Raw genomic sequence first — 21617 nt, 5'->3', positions numbered from 1 at the left:
AGCCTGCCAACTCAGAGCATTTTGCATGGAGTTCGCTGGCTTCCACCCCTCCAGTCCGGCTTCAGTTATGCCTGTATTCCTTCATCTGCCGTTTTGCTAATTCTACAAGAAAGGAAGCACATGCTGTTGCTCAGCAACAGTTGGATGGAAAACAGTCTTTTACCACTTCTGGAGTCTTTTTATGTTTCTCAGTGTTTCTATGATATCTTCATAAGCTGCCCTGGGAATTTCCTTGCAGAACAGGATAACAATTCTGTAAATCATATACATTAACAGTGATCTCACTTCTCCAAGTATTGGTACTTATGTAGCAGCGTCCATGCAATAGATATTGGCAAGCTTGGAGAACCCCCAAAATTGCAAAAGTATAATCTTTAGGTGGAAATTCCTAAACCGGGGAACCCCAAAACGCCATGATGAAATCTGAGTACATACAGAGGCCATAGGATGCTGGTTGATTATTGTGGGGTGGGGGGTGGGAGAAGATGGGCAGAAAACTGGGTGGAAATGTGTATGGGAGGCAGCATCTTGATCAGGAACACTCCACACTGCAACATTATGCTGCAAGTCCGACTTTGCAACTGACTAATTTTATGATGGGAAGGGTCATAATGAAGGGAAAGAAAGGTGAAGGGCATTTGACTGAAAAGGAAGAAGTGGGAGACTGGAGACGTGGGCCCCTGTCAAAGGCAAGGAACTCACAGAGGTTGCAAACTGTTTTGAAATAGCTTACAATCTTTCGCTTTCTCCTACCTGGTGGTAGCTAAGTTTCCTTCTAATATTGCTTCAGATTTCCAGAGATGAGATAAAATGCACACTGAATTTAGTGAAGTGGATGCCAAAAATTGGGCTTGGGTTCTAGGGGAAGTGTTGGGGTTATGGCTCCCTCTGGTTTTAGCCAAATTGTGCCTCCCTCCTTGTGTTGTCTTCTAAGAACAGCAGCTAAGGGGAGGCGGAGCCAGTCTGCAAGAAAAGGTGAGGTGGTTGAGTCCTTCTGTCCTCCCTGTAATGTGAGCATTCTGCAAAACTCTTTGCAAAAAACTCTTTGCTGTACTCTTGCAGCCTTTGCAAGCATAGTAGCTAGTAGCATAGCCGATAGTAGCATGTGCTTGGATTGTTGCCATCAGCACGAACTGCCGAAGGTCCCTTGCCTCTTCTTCACCCCTGGCCTGCTGCCCTTTCACCTTATTTGGCACAGTTATCAGGTCAATGGGGTAAAGTGTAACAGAAGTTGTTGAATTCAGAACATCCTGATGGATGGCTTTCCTGGCATGGACTTTCAGGAGAGGAGCCATGTGGTGCCCTTTGCATTTGGAAAAAGAAAAAGAAAGAAAGAAAGACCCTCTCTCTGTATAAGATAGTTACTAACTCTGTCTAGAATTAGCACGCCGTGCTTGGAAAGTGGACTGTAGCTCGTAACAGCACACTGTTTAGCTTTCTTGTAATTGTAGGTCATTTCTTGTAACTCTTGGTGTGTACGGCAGGCAACACTGGCTCTAGGATTTGAGGGCTCACATGTTGTGGCAGCCTCAGTCAAGCCCCTTAACCTGGAAAAGTAAAGCCACGTGAACTGATAATTCCGTGAGGCTGCGTCTGATCTCCTTTGTTATCCTTTGCAAAATAGAAATGGTATCACTTCTCGAATGATGGGGCATTGATAAACAGGGTGGCCTTGTGTCCTCCTTTACGCAGGACGGTCCTCCTGTTTCAGGGATGGGACACCTTTTGTATCCCAAGCATCATGTTCCCTTTTGGGAAACCTTCTGAGAGTTACATGTGCCAGTGTTGGTTGGGACCAGAGGCAAAAGTACATTTTTCTTTTCTACTGTAGGCTAGTTTCTACACACAAACCTCTATGTTCTATGTTTTCAGAGTCCAGGAACACAATCCAGTCAGACCAAAACCCTTGGGACTCAGCTCAAAGCAGGGCAAGTGAGGGGTGTGCTCAGAGGAGATGAGGTGTGTGGCCTGAGGAGAGGTTTGAGGGCCAGCTAGAAAAGTCTGGAGGGCTTCATTCAACACACTGGGCCCAAGGTTCCCCACACCTGCTCTGTTTGGAGTTGCCTTCTTGAATTTTCAAAGCCCTGTTTAAAGGCAAAGAACCATAAGGAAGAAGTGACTCATCAGCAGTTAGCACCTGAACAGCAGAGTTACCTGATAACAGCTTGCTCCACTATAGCACAGTAATTGATTACTCTGGAGCTTTCTAAATTAAGAGCGGTGTAATAAATGAATCTAAACAATTAGTAAAACATATTTCTAAATTTTCATGTATACACATAAATTGGCATCAGGATGCATTTCCTCCTCCTTTTTTGGGTAATAGATCACCCTACTGGCAATGTTCAACCTGGCCACCTGTAGAGCAGTGATTCCCAATTACCTAAGTACTGCAGACCCCCCTGTTTTTCAAAAGCCAAACCATGCCCCCCCCAATTTTGATATCTTTGTGGTAGTTTTTTGTTACGTGAATGGTGCCGTGGACCACAAGGGTGGGTTATGTGGACCCCCTGGGGTCTGTGGACCACCAACTGGGAACCAGAGCATGATCTTACGAACTTTTGTTCCAGACCTCTAACTCAGCCAGTTACTCCTCAAGTCCCTGCATGGAATAACTGGTTGCACAGATAGAACAGGCAAAGGGAAGCAACAAAATTTCTCTTCTTATCTCTTGCACAATGCACTGTGGGGCTTTTTGGTCTGAGTCCCAGAGCAGTGAGATTCAAGGATCTAAATTTAGGTAGTGTGACAGCTAAATTACAATGCCCTGCAGTAAAAATGAATACTGGATCACCAAGTGTTTCGATGTAACTTTAAGGTTGCAGCTTTTTCGTTTTGTTTTTTGCAAAGCTGATGAGAGCTCTTTTTAGTTCCGCCATACATCCAATTTCTACCCAGCCACTGCTGCCGACTTCAGTATTCCGAATATGTCTGAGAAAATCTGGATGTATGGCAACCCTACATTACTACGTTCCTTAAGACCCATTGACAGCCATGCTCACCTCCCCAGCATTTTTTGTTGATTCATTTGAAGTGTAGTAGAATCAGCAAGATTTAACCAATGGGTGGGGGGATCCAACTGTTGTCTTTTAAGGGCCAGGTTGCAGAAAGGGAGAACCTGGGACCAGCAGGCCACTGGTCACTGTTACAGCTACATGTAGCACAATCCCATGCATGTTTTCTCAGAAGTAATTGTGCATCTCTACTTGCCCCATACCCATAGTCACAAATGGCATTACCTTGGGGGCAGGACAGCATGGTTTGAGGGGAAGAAGAAGAAGAGTTTGGATTTGATATCCCGCTTCATCACTACCCGAAGGAGTCTCAAAGCGGCTAACATTCTCCTTTCCCTTCCTCCCCCACAAGAAACACTCTGTGAGGTGAGTGGGGCTGAGAGACTTCAAAGAAGTGTGACTAGCCCAAGGTCACCCAGCAGCTGAATGTGGAGGAGCGGAGACGCGAACCCGGTTCACCAGATTACGAGTCTACCGCTCTTAACCACTACACCACATTGGGAAGGGCCTCAGATGTTGAAACCAATCCCTGGCTGCAGGTTCCCCACCCCTAGTACAAATTGCTTTGTTTGATTTTTCTAAAACAAATGCTTTGGGTACAATAATGGTCTCTATAGTGGATATATTGCATATTTTCATGTGTATGGCTGTTCGTCTTATTTAGCCTCAGGGCCGTCTCAAGCAGGTTGGGCACCCTGGCGCTGAGGCGCGGAGATCGTTCCGGCGCCCTCGCAGTGCGTAGCACGGCTTCCGCACGGCTTTGTCGCGCAGCGCCCCCCATCAGCCCGGCGCCCTGGCGCCCCGCACCACCGGGACTGCACCTAGAGCCGGGCCTGTTTAGCCTTGACTCCACCCAACAATCAGCACCGTCACTGCTTCTGCCTCGTTCATCCTTTCTGCTTTTCTGCCAGTGGTACATCTGGTTAACTGGCTGCAGTATTTTGACTTAACTGGGGTGTGAATTTAGCTGCCCTTTATTTAAAAATTAGCTGCCCATTATTCAAATAAGTTTATGAAGGTGTGCTTTGAATTTCTCCCCCCTCCCCTAGATTGACATGAAATGTCACTTTTATTTTCTTTTGTGTGATATGCATGAGATGTATGAGATTCTATTTTGAGATGAAAGGCATAGCATACATTACCATATTTCTGATAGTATCTTTTTTTTCCTGTGGTTGGAATATCCCTGCAACCCACGACTGAACGACACAAAGGCAGATTGTTCCATACGGGCAACAATGCATCTTATGTGCTTCAGCTGAAAATTCCAGAAGTACAGTGAGTGTTGTTGGAGAAACTGTCATCTTTTTCATCACAGCATTGGGTCCAGAATTAAGAGCGACCCGTTCTACAGTTCCATGGAAACTGCATAAAATATATGGACGTGGAAATGCTTCCACAACGGTAGTATGCTACACTTGTGTGACTTATAAAAGAGTCTGCACAGAATTCATGTCGGCAGCATGCCAGGCTCAAGAGAAAGTTGACTTTCTGACTGTTACTTAAGCCACATTCACATGGAGGATTTGAAAAGAGTAAGAGATGTACCAAAAGCACATGGAATTCCCGAAGAACACAAATAAACCAATTTGTTCAGAATAAAGCTAAGGGCCACAGAGAGAAAACCAGTTTCAGATGCATGCCATAGAGACAGCTGGATGGGCCTTTTCCCACCTCACTTAGCTTGATGTCACATCATCCTAGTATGGGGAACAATAAGCCAAGAGGGCTGTGTATCCGTGAGTTTTGGGTGATGATGGAAGCTGGAGAAACAGACATGTCTGCCCCACCTGAATCTGTTTTTTGAGGGGGCTCTCCTAGAGCCACAATGGGGAAGCCAGATCCATTGGGGTGCTAATGCCTTGAGCCCCTCTATCCTATGATCAGGTGGCATCTCTGCATAAAATAAAAACATACAAATTAAACATATCACAGTCTCCACTGACCTTCATTGCAAAGAATCTGAATCCTGGATAAGTGTGGGAATCCCTGGAGTCCCTTGAGATTGGGGTGCACAGAACCACTGGTGGAGGAAAAGGAGTGCGGAGGGAGCGCACCACCCCAGCAGCGCAATCCCGGTGGGGTGCCACTGTGGATGCCCCCCCTGGGCACCATGCCCCCGCAGACAATGTGCCATGCCCCTGCAGGTGGCACATCACGCCCCCAGGACACACGTCACACCCCTGTGAGTGGCACACCATGCCTCCAGGGCATGCGCCAGCCCCACCCCCGCCTGTTCTCCGCTCCCCAGTGCCAGAGCATGAAGCTCCACCACTGAAGGGAACAATCGAATTGGAAGGGACATAGTTGATCACCAAGCTCTTTTTTGAGGCAGGACACTGTGTAAACTTTGCCTAACCTTTAAACAAAGGTAGTCCAATATGCTCAAGAGGCAACTTGTTTTACTGGAGAACTTTATGTTGAATCTGTGGTTTAGCCAGTTTTGTTGTGCTTATTGCAACTCTCTGATTTTATTACGTCAATAAAATAAATAAATAAAAATTAATAGCCTATAGATTCGGGGGGGGGGGAATTGTGGAAAGTAGTAATTATATAATATTAGTGTTATGAAACCACTGTGGAACTATCATGGCTATTCCTAGATCATGAAGAAAATGGGATCCGTCATTAGGGGGGAAAAAACCTTTATGAGCCAGATTGAACTCTGTAGGAATACTGCTGATGTGAGTAGAGTTATACTAGGATGATTTCGATCTATTCCTTGTGAGAGCTATTTCTCATTCACCAAGATAACAGCTGCAGAATGCTCATGACAACTGTATCTTTTTTTAAAAAAAGGATTAGAAGTAAAAGTCTCTCCAGGACAGAATGATAGTCCAAATGTTCTAGCTCTGTAGTAAGCAATATTTTTCATGATTGTGTTTTGTGTGAAGCAAGTCTCAATTCTCGTGCAAGTTCTTTGCTTTCCACACACACACACACACACACACACACACACACACACACACGGAGTCTGCACTGACCTCCATTTCCATCCCCTCCTCTGTGTAGCTGAAAATTCCCGCCGGCTGACATAACAGCTGTACAGTGCTGAAGGAGATCCAAAAAAGGCTGAAGTGCCATTCTCTGGTTGCTGTTTCCAGCCTGACAGCATAAACGAAGTAACCATTTGCCAGCTTCTTGGTATCTGCTTACAGTACATGACGATTGCAGGGCATTGCACATCTTACACTGAAGCAGGATATCTGAGTATTGAGAAAACCTTATGTAAGATGTTAAGATGTTGTTACACTGCTGCAGGTACTATTGCAGGTATTAGTGTCTAATGTGCACTCAAAAATACTAAGAATCTACATTTCATGGAGTAAATACTTTTTTCATACTTTTCTGTATTACATTTTTTTAAAATGAGGAACATGCACCTGTTCATTAAACCAATTTCTTTTTGTGCCATTTGTGAACCTAAAAAAGGACAGTGCTTTTTAATAGTCCTAATATCACTATAACAAACTGCCTATATTTTGTTTTTTAAATTTTAATAAAAAGAGGCTGGCTTAAAAGGTTAACATCCCTAATAAACTAAAATGGTGATTAAAAAATTAGAATGTTTAAAAAGATTTATTTTTTGTAGCATGGGTTGGCAACAGTTTTGCATCTATCATACTGGAATGCCAGACTCAACACCAATCTCTCTTTAGAATTTATAACCTGCCCCTTCATTCACATGGGATGTGAAGTCATATATTTCAAGACTTGCAAAGAAGAGTATGCATCCCCCCCTTTTTTTTAAGGTGAGGTGTATGCAGACTTTTTCTTTACCTGTTTTAGAAGTGCAACCTCTACTTGAATTGCTCCTATATCCTGTATTTCCCCCGTGGTAACTCCTTCAAACTCAGTTGCAGTTTGACTTAATTACCAAACATCAAGCACTGGTTATTCTAACTGTAATTCAACTTGCAGCGTGGACAGAAGCAGGAAGCAGTTTTATTACTTCTCCGCTTGCACAGAGTGAGTTCTTCCCTACTTTCGTCTCTAATCATAGCAACACATTGTGGGATAACTATGAACCAGTGTTTTCAAAGGGGGGGTATATAAATCTGGAAGAAACTATGGTGGTATACTCCAAAAGTCCAGAGAAATGTTGACGGAGCCAAAGAAAAGTAGGTACTGCTTTTTATCAATCCAACAGTAGGAGTTTTCTCCTGGTAAAATGGTGAGTATGGGTAGATGTACCTACAATGTGTCAGGCTGGGAATATTTTCGCCCCTTCAGAGAACTTTCCCCCCAAAGCTACTAGGGCTAATGGACTGAGTACTGGGATACAATAGTGTCTTTGTAAGATGCAGGGGAATTTTAAGTGGGAATCTCCAGGACATTCATTTCAGCATACATCACCGCCGAAAAGGTCTAAAAATCACTGCAATTTTAACTGAAAGGAGAAAGTATGAATAAGCAGAGATTTTGTTTTTTGATATACAGGCTTTTGAAGGAACTGGCATAGGCACATCATTCCATACATATCTACTAGACAATGTAAGTGGATGGGTTCATTTCACTGCAGTTGGAACTATTTCTCAAAGGCAATTCTTTGTTAGCAACAACAATATGCATGCAGATTTGAAGAAACGTTTCCTCACCAGAAGTTATGGTTTCAGGATGTGTAACTTGGCATATTTCTATTGATTTCATCAGACTAATGTTGTTTATAGTAACAATCAATTTCTACATAGTCAAAGCTATGAATGTTTTTGTATTTTACTTCTCACTGGAATAATCACAGAGCAATAGATTTCTCATTCCCTCCTACAATGAAAGATTGGGGAATGGTTTTTTGTAAAAAGAAAAAGTATTTATTGATCTATGGAGAAAGATAGTAATAAGTCTGAATTCTCCTTCCCTTAACTATGTTGCATATTCTCATCCCTACTGTTGAAGAATAAAGCTGGAAGACAGGCTGGCACTGTTGTGGAGCAGAGCCTCCTTGGTAGCTGCACCACACCTGTAATTCCCCCTCCCTGGGAGGATCATCTAGTGGGAAAGACCTGATATTAATGCCTAACACAACAAGGTGGGCAGGGAGGCCATGCACTGGGATAGGAATGAAAAGTGAAGCTCCCTGCTCCTCAGCTGATTGGTGTGGATCCCTTGAAGGTCCAGTTTTGATCCCTACTGTGGTGCAATGGGGAGGTTTTACCCTTCCTGTTCAGTGTGCCACAATGAGGATGAACAATCATTCATCATTCATCATATGATTCACGTAAATAGGAGGGGAGTGGTGTCTTCCCAATTGTTGTATGTGAGGCATGGAGGTTAATACCACAATGGAGATGAAAGTCAGACCGTCCCTGCCCTTCAGCAGATCAACACTGTTGAACTGGGTGGACACAGATTTCATCCTCATCCAAGTCAACGGCAAATGCTGGGAAACAGATTGAGAGACCTAGCAACCAAACTAGGTCCACAAACCAAAGGGTCTTCCATTCCCGACCTAGCCCAATAGTCTGAACCACCTGGCAAAAACTTTTCTGTTTCAAGTTTTCTGGAGCAGTATAAGAAAAAGTGTCAATGGTTTAATGCTAAAGGTTTGAGAATATTAATCCACGTTGTGTGCATAGTTACTTGCCTTAGGTTAATTCTTAATTGGTAAAAGGTGGGATATGAAAATCATGGGCAATCCAAAGATTATATTCTAACAGCTGTGCATCACTGAAGATAACACATTCATGAGATATCTTTTATTTTAGGGTATCAGTTAAAACTGGTCCTTTCTACCTGGCAGCAAAGGGTTATAGACAAGAGCCCTCATTTCAGAACATTCTTCCATAAAACTCCATTGAACAAGCATCACTAGTTTGCAATATATGATAGCCATCTTCAAATATTGAAAGGGCTGTCACATGGAAGGCGGAGCAAGCTGCTTTCTCCTGCTCTGGAGGGTAGGACTCAATCCAATGGATTCAAGATACAAGAAAGGAGATTCCGACTAAACATCAGGAAGAACTTTCTTACAGTGACCACTGTTCAAGAGAGGAATGGACTCCCTTGGGAGGTGGTGGCCTCTCCTTCCCAAGAGGTTTTTAAGCAGAGGTTGGATGACCATCTTCATGGATGCTTTAGTTGAGATCCCTGCACTGCAGGGGGTTGGACCAGATGACTCTCAGAGTCCCCACCAACTCTACAATTCTATGATTATTTATTCTTGATTATTGGAAGGAAGCACTGTGTATTGTCATAGTCTTAACTGACTCTGCTTTTAAATGAAGAAGTCGTTGCAGTTGTTTATTTTCCCTGAAAGGTATACAGGCTTTGGTGGCATCATCACAGTGGTGATAATTTATTGGGGGTGGGGGAGGGAAAACCTGGATTCAGCCCAACGTATCCTATCCCATCGCAAGATAATTGATGCCATACTTCCTCTTGGAGGTGTGCAATATTTTGAGGACTATCAGTTTGAGGCATTAAAAAACAAATGAGAGCCAATTAGATAAAAGGCTTCCCACAACTGCTTCCCACAACTCTGCCTTGCAGACTCTTGGAAGGATGGCTGTGGCTTCTGAGCCAATGCCACACAACTTACAGATATCAGGACACCACTGAATCCAGGCCCCAGCACCTAGTGTTTTTTTAAAATAAAAAATCCAGTAGCAGACAAGTATCAACCTAGAGTGCAGCCCCTTCTCCTCCCTAAGCATCTTTGCCCAGTCCAGTGAGACTTGCTGCCTTACTTTGGTGGTTTGTTCTGGCTGCCTTCTATGGGTTTAGGACTGCCATACATCTGCACACTACAGTGGTACCTCGGGTTACAGATGCTTCAGGTTACAGACTCCGCTAACCCAGAAATAGTACAGTACTGTACCTCGGGTTAAGAACTTTGCTTCAGGATGAGAACAGAAATTGTGCTCCGGCGGCGTGGCGGCCGCAGGAGGCACCATTAGCTAAAGTGGTGCTTCAGGTTAAGAACAGTTTCAGGTTAAGAACAGACCTCCAGAACGAATTAAATTATTAACCCGAGGTAGCACTGTACTGGGATTTCAAAGGCGGAATTGACATTTGGGGGGAATTTCTCAAAAGTGGTGCTTTGCCCTGGAGTTTAGGAAAGTCAATCGAAAAATCATGGGGTTTTTTCATGTCTTTCCCTTTTAAAAAGCTCAACAATTTCTTTTTTTTAAAAAAAGAGTTCAACAATTTCGGGATACTCTTCCTAAAAACTTTCGTGGTGCCCTGGTTTTTAACTTTTCGAAATATGGCAAGCCTAGAACCCAACTGGGATTCGATTTCTCGTGCTTTCTTTCCCAGAACTCTCTAGGTGGATTTTTGCAACGGGTCCCTTTCTATTGTCCTGAGGCTACCTATAGCAGGAATAAATAACCGCCCGCCGACTGCCCTTGCTTTACAGGGACGGTTTCTTTCCGCGATCCGCCTCCGGCAAGCCAACCGCGCAACCTCGAGCCTGCTCCGTGTGCGAGAGGGAGCTGAGCGCGAGCGAGTCGGTAGCGCCGCCGCCGCCGCCGCGACTCCTCCAATCGCTGGTCAGGTCCCTGCCCCAAGGGGGCGGGCAGAGTCTTTGATGTCGGGGGTCCCGGGGTGGCCGGAGAGTCCGCGAAGCTGGCACCCTTTCCTCCTTGCGCGGCAGGAAAGAGTGAGGCGGCGGCAGCAGCAGCAGCTCTGGAGGGAGCGAACGTGGAGGGGAGGCGGCGGCAGCAAGAGGCAGCAGCAGCGGGGCGCGCCGAGCCGGCAGCATTGCCTTTCGCGAATAAGTCCCAGGCGAGCGGGGACGCCGGGGCGGAGAGGAAGAGGCGGCGGAGGAGGAGGAGGAGACGCGGCGGCGGGCGCAGGGCGTGCGCCGCGGGAACATGAGGGACCCGCGCCGTCCGAGGTCGGCCCAGCCGGCGGGCGGCTGCAGTAGTAGCAGCCGCCGCTGAGGCAGCAAGGAGCGGCGCCGGAGGCGCTTCCCTGGAGAGGGAGAGGCAGGCGGAACCATGCGGGGTCCGGAGGGGTTGGCGCGGCTGCTGTACCTCGCCGCTCTGCTCGTCGCCAGGACGTGGGAAGCCCGCCTGCACCCCAAGCAAGGTAAAAGGGGAAAAAAGAGCCGGCCGGGTGAAGAGCGTGCCCGCCCGGGCTCGGGCACCCGCGCGAAAAGCCCCGGAGGTCCCCGGCCACTCGCCTCACGCCCCTCTCCGCCAGCAGCCGCTTTCTAGGAACCCGAGGCTTTGGCGCTGCGGTGGCGGAGGAGGAGGGACAGCGGCGTGAGGCGAGCGCGCGTGCGCGTGGGGAAGGAGCTTCCCACGTGCGGGAAGAACGCGCGGCGCGCGCTGAGGCGAAGGCAGAGCCCGGGGTTCGCGGTTGGGGCTGGGCAGTGGGCACTGGTCTCCAGAGCAAAAAAAAAAAAACATTTCAGGCACCCATAAGAAAGACATTTGTCCGCGGTTGTGTTTGGAGTTAGTTATTCAATGGGCAAAGAGGAGCAGTGCCTGTTCACACTGCCCTTATGTTATTATTGCATGGACGGCAGAATTAATAAGTGCCTGAGGAAATAACTTTTTCTCACTTTTATATCATATGATGTGTTTTGGAATATGTCAGACTTTCACTGTTACTTAGCTACAGTAAGTTTTACTCAGGGTAAGCCCACTGAATTAGCATGATTAGCTTAGGCTCGTTAATTTTTAGTATGTGTACTCTGAGCAAATTTTAGTCAGTTAACACCCAATGAATGCTGGAAAGAGCCCTGGGATTTTGGACTGGTTTTATTCATATGGTGACTTAACATTATCATCATTCAAGTTTTAAAATGGTGTGGAGGAGCATAGTCAGAAAATAGCCTGTATTGTATTGTTAGGAAGGTCAGGTATAAGTGAACCAAAAGTCATTGTTTTTGCCCTTTGTTTGTATATTGATGATGCATGTATTGCGCCATTGTTTGTGTTTGTACACCTTTTTCAAACCATGACAACCGAAAGATTGAGTCGGACAATTGGGCCAACTTTGCTTATTACGATCTACACCAGGCATGGCCAAACTTGGCCCTCCAGCTGTTTGGGGACTACAACTCCCATCATCCCTAGCTAAGAGGACCAGTGGTCAGGGATGATGGTAATTGTAGTCCCAAAACAGCTGGAGGCCCAAATTTGGCCATGCCTGGTCTACACTGACCGGCAATGGATCGCAGAGTGCTTGACCAGGGCTTTTGCCCCAATCCTATCTGGAGTTGGTGCATGTGCAGATTATTTGTTCAACCTCTCTGCTTTCAAAAGGGCAGATTATAATGCACTGGTTTCCCCAAAGAATAGAAAGTCTAGCCTTCTCTGGTAGGCAGTAGACTGTGATGGGGCCTATGCCTGTATCAGGAATCTGCAGCGTATTCAAAGTGTGTACATTTGCTGTTTTGTTGCAGAGACTTTGGTGAAACATCTGCCGTCCTATGAAATAGTGACACCTACGCGGGTGAATGAATTTGGAGAAACTTTTCCTCATACTCACCACTTCAAAAGGAGGAAAAGGAGCATGGCGACAGGTGTGGAACCCACCCCTTTCAGGACTCACTATCGCCTCAGTGCCTATGGACAGGTATTCCAGCTGAATCTGAGTGCTGACACCAGCTTCATCGCTCCTCACTATATTGAAGTACATGTGGGGGCCACTGAAAGGCCGACCCCCTCAGATTTGCGCCACTGCTTCTACCGTGGGCATGTTAATGCACAGGAAATGCACACAGCAATCTTCAGCATTTGTGGAGGCTTGGTAAGTACTGTGTTTCGTTCATTCAAGTTTGTTTTGTCTGAATGAGAGAGCTGACTTGTTGGAGAGCTGGCTGCTGAAGTGGAGGTTTTATGGGTTGCTGACCATAAAGGAAAGAGATTCTGAAGCGCTGTTGGCTTCAAATAGAGATGATATTCTTCAGGATACATATATGGCGTTTATATATAATATCTACATTTACCATAATGACATTCTGTCTGACATCATGATCTTTGTAAAATGCAACAAAACTGTGTTGAGGTTTGGGATTCTGGCAGTCTCTGTCCAAAGTATGATGCTGGAATTCAGTAGTATACCTTTTCCAATGGCACTTTAACTCAGAAGGGATTATAAAGAACTGTTGCAGCATACACGGTGTGTCACTTCATTTCAAGTTTCAAGTTTCGTCCATCCTGCTCACTAGGGGAAGTGCTCCTCTCCACTAGCAAATTGCAAGGCTTTATTCACATTTTTTTTAACAGATTGGAAATTAAGGATGAGAAGTGATGTATCCAAGACCATGCAACAGCCTGTGCTGGGGCTTGGAATCAGAACTCTCAGGTCCCATGTGCTATCTGCTATCTAAAAAGTTACTGCATTGTCTATGGGTGTGATATTTGAGCACTTTCTACAGCCAGCTAGCCCTTCTGAGCCCAGATTCATGTCAAGAAAGTGGATTCAGCATCTGCTGCTGGAATAACTCAGGTCTTTTGAATTTCAGCCCGTGTTTCATATTTCCAGCTATGACTTAATTTATGTCCAGATCTACTTTTAGCAATGTCAACAGATTAACTAAAATTTTAAGTTCTATTTAAGGAAAGTTTGTTTGAGATCTGAAGACTGAAACTCTTTGCGTGCTGCAATCTTGAAAAGAATGTGCGATCAAACTATTGCACTGTTGTACATTTTTTGACATAAGACTTTACTGGTATGTAGACAAATGGACTACGTTTTGCAAGCCATTTAAACCTACAAAGGCATTTCCACTGTGACTTCCAGCTGTGTTTTGCTGTGATGGTACTTAAGGCAATCAGAGGGTTATGGAAAGGTCCATTGAGCATGTGTCCATTGAGGTCCATTGAGCATATGCCATTGAGCATGTGTAAATGTCCTGTGAGTGCAGTTTTTGGCCATAAAAGGGCTGCTGAGAGGGGGTGGGTCAGATGCAGGAAATCCCCATGCATGGAAAGTGATGAGGTAAATGCAAAGGGTGACTGGGTTGTATCATGTGCAATTCCTGTTGAAATGATTGACTTTCTAATGTTTTAAGTGTTTCCTGAGAACCATTTGGCTCTTTTATTGAAAGCTATGGTATTTATATTATTTACAAAAAAACCCCTTTATTTATTATTGGTATTAATCACATTAGGATTTTATTTTATTTTATTTACTATTATTTCCTAGAAAGTAGAATTGATGGTGCAATTGGTGCTTAATCTATACATGTGTTTCAGTAGTTCTAGTATCTCTTCCTGCCCTTTGCTGAAGGGCATTTCCAATCACGACCTAGAGTTAAGCATATTTAAGACGCGAAAGTTTGTGGCTTGCCACTTTGGTTTGTTTCCTGAGAACTATTGCAGCCCCCATTTCTCAATTTCATTTTGGCAAACCTCCATACTAAGAGATACATTATGAGCATACAGTAACTTCAAAATAAGGTATTGCTGTTGTGGTTTCAGTTTGTCTTATTCGTTAAAATTTAATAATGTTGTATCTTCTAGCTTCACTGTTGCCTCTTATCAGGAAACAAAAAGAGATTTACTGTAATAGAATCATAGAATTAATACAGTAGAGTTGGAGGGGGACCCAGAGACTCATCTAGTCCAATCCTCTGCAGTGCAGGAATCTCAACTAAAGCATCCATTACTCCTAGTACATTTCCATGCAGAATTCCAAGTGTTGCTGCTGACCTTTAAAGCCCCAAAGGGCTTCGGCCCTGTATACCTGAAGGAGCGTCCCCACCCTCCATCATTCAGCCTGGACACTGAGATCCAGCTCCAGGGGCTTTCTGGCAGTTCCCTCATTGTGAAAAGTGAGGTTACAGGGAACCAGGCAGAGGACCTTCTCAGTAGTTTTGCCCACTCTGTGGTATACCCTCCCGTCAGATGTCAAGGAAATAAACAACTATCTGAATTCTATAAAACATCTGAAAGCAGCCCTGTATAGGGAAGTTTTAAATGTTTGATGTTTTCTGTAGTTTTATAATGTGTTGTAAGCCTCCCAGAGTGGCTGGGACAACTCAGCCAGATGGGTGGCATATAAATAACATAATCATTACCATTACCATTTCATTTTGGGAAAAGAGAGAGGCAGCTCCGCCTTCTCTCTGTCACCCAATAGCATTTCTCCATCTTATTCACTCAGGGGACCTATTGCTTGCTTGTTCTTGCTTTGAACTTGACTGAAGAAACCCTTTTTATTTGACAAACCTGGGTCTGCTACACAGAAAATCTGTTCTTATCAACCTACTTGTAATCTCCCTTCCATGCTTCTTAATACAGAAGTTGAGAAATTGGGGTGGGAGAAATGCTAAAGGGTTGGTAATGGCCATAGCTGCCAAGTTATCCCTTTTTTACAGGGATTTTCCCTTATGCTGAATAGGCTTCCTCGCGAGAAAAGTGAAAACTTGGCAGCTATGGTAATGGCCTCTACCCATGACAGACACCCCCCCTCACCCTTGTTCTTCTTTCACAAGGCAGCAGAAAGCTTCTCAGCATACTTTCAAGCTGCAAGAAAAACCTAGGACAGGTGTGGTCCTTGGCAGCCAGGACTCTAACCCTCGCTGTGAGGAATCAAACTATATCTTTATTGCCTATTCCCACTCCAGGGCCAGAGGTGATGCGAGTTGTAGTCTAGCAACATCTGGAGAACCACACATTTCCCATATTTGCTCTAAAGGCCTCTCAATCTATTGGTACCTTCCAGGCAAAGGTAGTCTTAAATTGGTTCAGCACTTAACACCTAATGTTTAGCGGAAATGGTCCAAGCTTTGGAAGGATCTTCTAACTGATTTGGGGCAGGGAATACATATCTTTTTCTACCCTATCTCTCTTCCCGTGAGTACCCATGTTTATGCTTTTGTTACTTAATGAGTGTTCTGCATTCTGTTTTCATACCAAATGAGGAAGTATTTCCAAGCCAGACAAACCAGGATTGCAAGAGCTCCAAACCATAGTTTGATATTAAATCCAAACCAATCCACGTCTTCAGCATTTGTAAATCCTTCAAAATATCAATAACCAAGTTGCGTCATTATCAAGTGGCACCATCTTTTGGGGAGTTATGGGGATGCAATCTTATTTTGTAGAAGGCTAGTTATAGTAATATCAATAAATATATAATAAGCAGTGTAAAAATGATTCCAAGTGAGAAAATCTTTCCTCGTTTTGTGCCAAACCCTGATACATTAGAGAACAGTTCTTTTCATTATTGCAGTTGAAGTATGAGAAGCTCCTTTGATTGATTTGGTGACAATTATGTCACACAGTTTCACATATTTGTGAGGAACTGCAATGGATCGTTACTGTAAATGTCAGAGGAAGAAAAAAATAGGACTTAGAAAAGCCTACAAGAAGTTCATAAGCTAAGATTTCAAACATATTCTGACTATGCATGCAATCTGCCTGATTGATATATAGTTATTTGAGTAGAGTATATTATCAGAATTCTGCATTTGTCCAAGCCTGTTTAAATAAACATAGTTTATAGCAGTGGCAAGACTGAAGGTCTAGGTACCATGACTGCAGTCCTTCACTCAAATATATGTACCTAAAACTTAAATAAATGAGATACATTCATTACTGTTCACTATGGGTTCCAGTGTGCAACATTACATGCACTTATCTGGGAGTGAGCCCCTTTTAACAAAATATCATTTACTTCTGAGTACAGTAGTCATGTTTAGGGGTGTACTGTTAAGAGGCCACTTCTAAAAGCACTGCTTTAGGTATGACAAAATTCCTCTGTGGAAAGCACATCTAATGAAAATCTATGTATAGGTTGCCAGGTGTAAACATACCATCGTATATAACATTTTCTTCATACCGTAGAATCATAGAATTGTAGAGTTGGAAGGGGCCTCTGTATTGCAGGAATCTCAGCTACAGCATCCATGACAGATGGCCATCCCACCTCTGCTTAAAAACCTCCAAGGGAGTCCTGAGGGAGACCATGGAAGTGTTTTTGCACACACACACACACACACACACACACACACACACACACACTGAAGGGGTCTTAAGCATATGATAAGTACTTCTTGAATAAATGCTGTGGGCTAACTAGAAACATTTCTTAAAGATGTGATTCAGTCATGCAATGTGCATACTTTCTGGCAAGCAGATGTTAGAAGGGAATGACTGAGAAGGGAGCTAAGAGGAAAAATGGAAATATGTATCAGTGCTGTAACCAAAGGACACAGGAGTTATGTGCAATGGCACATTGAGGGATAGAGTGTCTGATCATTTGCAGGCAGGCAGACATAATTTAGAATTCATTCTAGACGCCACAAACTCGCTACATTTTTCTAAGTTCTATATTTTTCTTTTACTTTTACTTCATTGGTCAGTTTTAGCTTCCTACAGAAATGGGCAACCAGGTCCGCTGAGGATTTCAGTGGCTGCAGGTGGATCAAAATGGCCTCTTAAACATAGTCCAGAGAGGAAACAAAGAGGTAAAATATATTAATTCTTATTGAACTTAGTTGTCACCAAAGTCTGTTAAGAAATGCAGGGTGAAGTATACAATTGACCACAATACAGTCTTTCTTCAACAATCACTATTTAAAGTGGGGAAAACAGTCCTTTTCTAATGTAAAAGGCATTATTGGGGAATCTGGTGTTACCCTTGGCAGACACAAGAAATTTGGTGAATCATCTACCTGTAATTAAAACAGTTTTATGGTCAAATATTGCCTCACTTTTCCATAGTTCCAGATGTTGTGGATCTAATTCTGCTATGTGTGGTTAAGATATCAGCAGTCCATGTCAAGCTGGTTGCTTGAAAGATACAGGGCACAGACCCATAGACACAAATCTGCATAATATCTGCATATGCCAAGTTATATCTGTGGATGCAAATTTTGTGTATAATTTAAATGTTACAGAAGGCAAGCCCACTAATTTTCGATCAGGATAACCCCTATATATTTAGTTTATTCAGAGTAAGTTCATTTGCATCCCACCCTAGATTACCTGAAATCCGTTCATCTTTTAATTCATTTACCCAAAACTAATTTCCTCACAGGTCTTGCTCCAAATAACTCTAATTCCATTTGTCTAACACTTTACCATCACTCCCAAATCATCTAGGAAAAGCCATCTTCAATTTATTCCCCCCCAATTTATAACCTCCAAAATTCACCCAGAAACACTTGGTTCACTCAGAAAAAGACATGGGCCTTGTGCGCTATGGGTCCACCCTTTGTAAAACCCATAGGTTGATCTGTATAGGTCTGGGTCTCATTTGTGTCCTTGTGATATACTCTGCAAACCTTAAGGAAGGGTTACTGCATGGCGAATGATCCATTTTGTTATATAGTTTCAAAATGACTATAGTGCTACTACCACTACTGCTGCTGTTGCTAAATATTTAATACTCATAGTCTGCTAGATGCCTGTAAGATCATGTTCTAAACATAGAAATGACACAGCCCTACTGAAAATGCCCTCAGACAATCTAGTAGGTGGAAAATGTGGTATTAGAATCAGGTGGCATAGTATTTGTGGCATGTCCGCGTCGAAAGTTGGATATTTCTCCCGCAGCAGTTGTGATTCTGTCCAATTTTGACAAAACAGTATGAGTTATTTATTTCTTTATTTATTAAACAATCTTCATGAAAAGCAGTGAGCATACAATCTTCAGCATTGATAAGAGTTTGATGACTGAGTTACTTTTCTACAAGAAAACACATTTTCAATGATGTGGCTTCATAATTTAAAATCTAGGAGGTGCCACTTTAGTAAAAGATGCAATATTTATTGTTTTTCTTTGGGGGGGGTTGCTAGGAGGTTTTGTTCTGTGGTGTCTTTGTAGTTCTCCATTACAGAAAATGTTAGGGCTCAAGATTGATGTCTAAATGGTGTTTGTGATACCATAGGTCAGGATCACATTGTTAGTAATCATTGCAATTTTCAGCTGTGTCCATAATTTTGAATTAGAAATTTTTCCTAAGTAAATTTGTATTGTAGCTTTTCAGTTTGCATTGGAAAAAGTTCTGAGACCCTAGAACAGGGGTCCCCAAACTAAGGCCTGGGGGCCGGATGCGGCCCAGTAGCCTTCTAAATCCAGCCTGCAGACGGCCCGGGAATCAGCATGTTTTTACATGAGCAGATTGTGTCCTTTTATTTAAAATGCATCTCTGGGTTATTTGTGGGGCCTGCCTGGTGTTTTTACATGAGTAGAATGTGTCCTTTTATTTAAAATGCATCTCTGGGTTATTTGTGGGGCATAGGAATTTGTTCATTTAAAAAAAAAAGTCCGGCCCCCCACAAGGTCTGAGGGACAGTGGACCGGCCCCCTGCTGAAAAAGTTTGCTAACCCCTGCCCTAGAAGGTTATGTATTTCAGCATGTTTGTTTTACTTGTATTTCGTAAACAAAGCTAACTACTTTGTAACTAACCATATTGCATAATATTTGTTTGCAATTCGTACCCATTCATTGTTACTGCGGAACTTCAAAAATGGAGAATTTACCTTGGGGGAAAAAAGCATTGGAAAATTTTCTGCTACACATGACTGGCTGCAACTGGGTGTTCTTTTTTCCTGAAGTATTAGCAGTTATTTTATCAAATAATAAGAATAAAGGCACTGGTGGGAATTACTCCAGTGATGAACTCCATATTTGTATTAAATGAGAAAAAGAATACCTGTGACTGACTTTTTTCTGTAGATAAGGATAACACATTACGATGAAGTGGGTGGGTTTTCGTCTATGAAAGCTTATACCCCAATAAAGCTGTTAGTCTTTAAAACAGCATAAAACTCTTCGCTGTTTTTGCTAGAACACAATTATTGCTCTAGAATTAAGAATTTTACAAACATTTTCACAATAATCTTTACTGCATGGTATGTTTTGCTTGAATCCTTTTGTTTACCAGTATTTTGTTTCAGTTTTGAATTGGTGGGCAGTGAATCAGAATTTTATAACCGCTTGATTGCAAAACCCCCTCAAAGTACTAGGAATTGCTTTAAAGATTGTTTGTGAAGTTGCTTTCAACTTCACAACTTTTGTTGTTGAAGCTGTTAGCCACAACAGTATTAGATAATGCACACTATAATGTAACAAACTACATACCTATTTTCACTTTATACAGTAGAATTAGTGTTTGAGTTATTTGAGACTTAATTAAAGTAGTAGTAGTTGTAGACAGAAAGCTGCTGTAACAAGCTAGTTGATGTAATAATTTTACATGAATATATGTGGGTAACAATTTGCTTGTCCTTTAGTATTTCAGTTAGCGATTGTGCCTAACTGGTGCTTACATAAAGAACCAATTATATAGTAATAGTTTAGGGGTATACTTAGTAAATAATGTAATTATATGTCCCTAGGTGGCACTGAACTTTGCGGTATCTGAGCGGACTCAGGATTTTCCTGTTGCTGTTTTGATATTGTTGAGGAGAGATGGTACATTTCTTATGTAGCTTATTGACTGGTCTAAGCCTCCATGACATGCATTGCAAGGCAGTAAGACATAGCTGTCAACCCTCCCATTTTTCGCGGGAAACCACATTTAAATCCGTTTCCCGCCATTATCCCGAAGTGCAAAATATCCCGTAAATCTCCCGGATTTTAAAGAAAGCAGTACCTGCCGGCCAGGGAGGCTCCTCAGCTGAGTAAATGTCCCGGCTCCCGGCTGGCTGCTCACTCACTTGCTGAGTGCTGCCGGAAATCGCCTCTGCGATTTCTGGTGCCCAGACATGCAGACACGGGCAGCCCTCCGGCACAGGAAGTCACTTCTGTGCATGTCTGGACATGCGCAGAGGCGATTTCTGGCACCACTCAGCAAGTGAGCGAGCAGCCAGCCGAGAGCCGGGACATTTACTCAGCTGAGGAGCCTCCCTGGCCGGCAGGAGCTGCTTTCTTATAAATCCAGGGGATTTACAGGATATTTTGCAATTTGGGATAACAGCTGAAGTCGGATTTCTGGTGCCGCTCTGGGCACCGGAAATCGGGTAGAGCCGGCACCGGACATGCGCAGAAGCGACTTCCTTATTGTCCAATCCGGAAGTTGACAGCTATGCAGTAAGAATACCAGTATTACTGTGCATACTGGGAACTAGTTAAACCAATGAAGCTCTTGGCAGTAAGTTGTGAAGTGTCTGGGGATGAGGCTTCTCTATGTGACCTGGGAATATATGCATGACAAGATACGTACAATTCGACTGATGTGAGTATATGAGTCATCAAGAAAGCAAGAAGTGGAAGAAAGACTTACCAAATAAATTTAGTTATTTATTTAAGAGTTTTGTGTACCCCCTTTGGCAGTAGCCCCAGTGTGGTAGATGGTGTCAAAAGTCACCAAGATGTCAAAGAGGATCAACATTTTTATTGCCTGTTCCTCTCCCAGCACAAGTCACCAAGCGGTTTGAGTACCCCAAACCAGACTTGAAACCAGATTGAAAATCATTTTCGTCCAAGCTGAAGCTGCCCCATCATCACTTTTTGGGTGTAGGTGAAAGTGGCTTTGGGGAAATGACCTAATGGGTCTATTAGGGTCCCATGCCCAGCTACATTTGGCTCATAGACAAGAAGTTCGCCATCCCTTCCATAGGCAAACAAGTAAAACTGTCCTGAAATGTGACGTTCTTCTGCCATTTTGTATTCTCCTGTTTTAAGTCTTGTTTATTTAAGATAGCCTTCAGCAACTGCTCCTCTTTTGGTAATATTTAAAGAGCTCACAT

At 43.5% G+C, this 21617-nt stretch overlaps 1 protein-coding gene across 2 annotated transcripts in view; it reads left to right on the top strand.

Moving 5' to 3' along the window:
- The first annotated feature begins 10606 nt into the window (after positions 1 to 10606).
- Positions 10607 to 21617, top strand: part of ADAMTS20 (ADAM metallopeptidase with thrombospondin type 1 motif 20) — a 79766-nt gene continuing 68755 nt past the window's right edge. The window contains exons 1-2 of one of the 2 annotated variants that reach the window (XM_035127996.3): positions 10607 to 11045; positions 12370 to 12716. In XM_035127996.3, the coding sequence (XP_034983887.3) occupies positions 10955 to 11045; positions 12370 to 12716 (438 nt within the window). In that variant the 5' untranslated portion in view covers positions 10607 to 10954. The remainder of the gene's footprint in view (positions 11046 to 12369; positions 12717 to 21617) is intronic. The other variant, XM_060279614.2, reaches the window with a different exon arrangement.

This window comes from Zootoca vivipara, chromosome 9, assembly GCF_965207765.1.
Source record: "Zootoca vivipara chromosome 9, rZooViv2.hap1.1, whole genome shotgun sequence".
Taxonomy (NCBI): Eukaryota; Metazoa; Chordata; class Lepidosauria; order Squamata; family Lacertidae; genus Zootoca; species Zootoca vivipara.
Note: the sequence above shows the minus strand (reverse complement) of the source record. Positions and strands in the feature narration are given on the sequence as shown.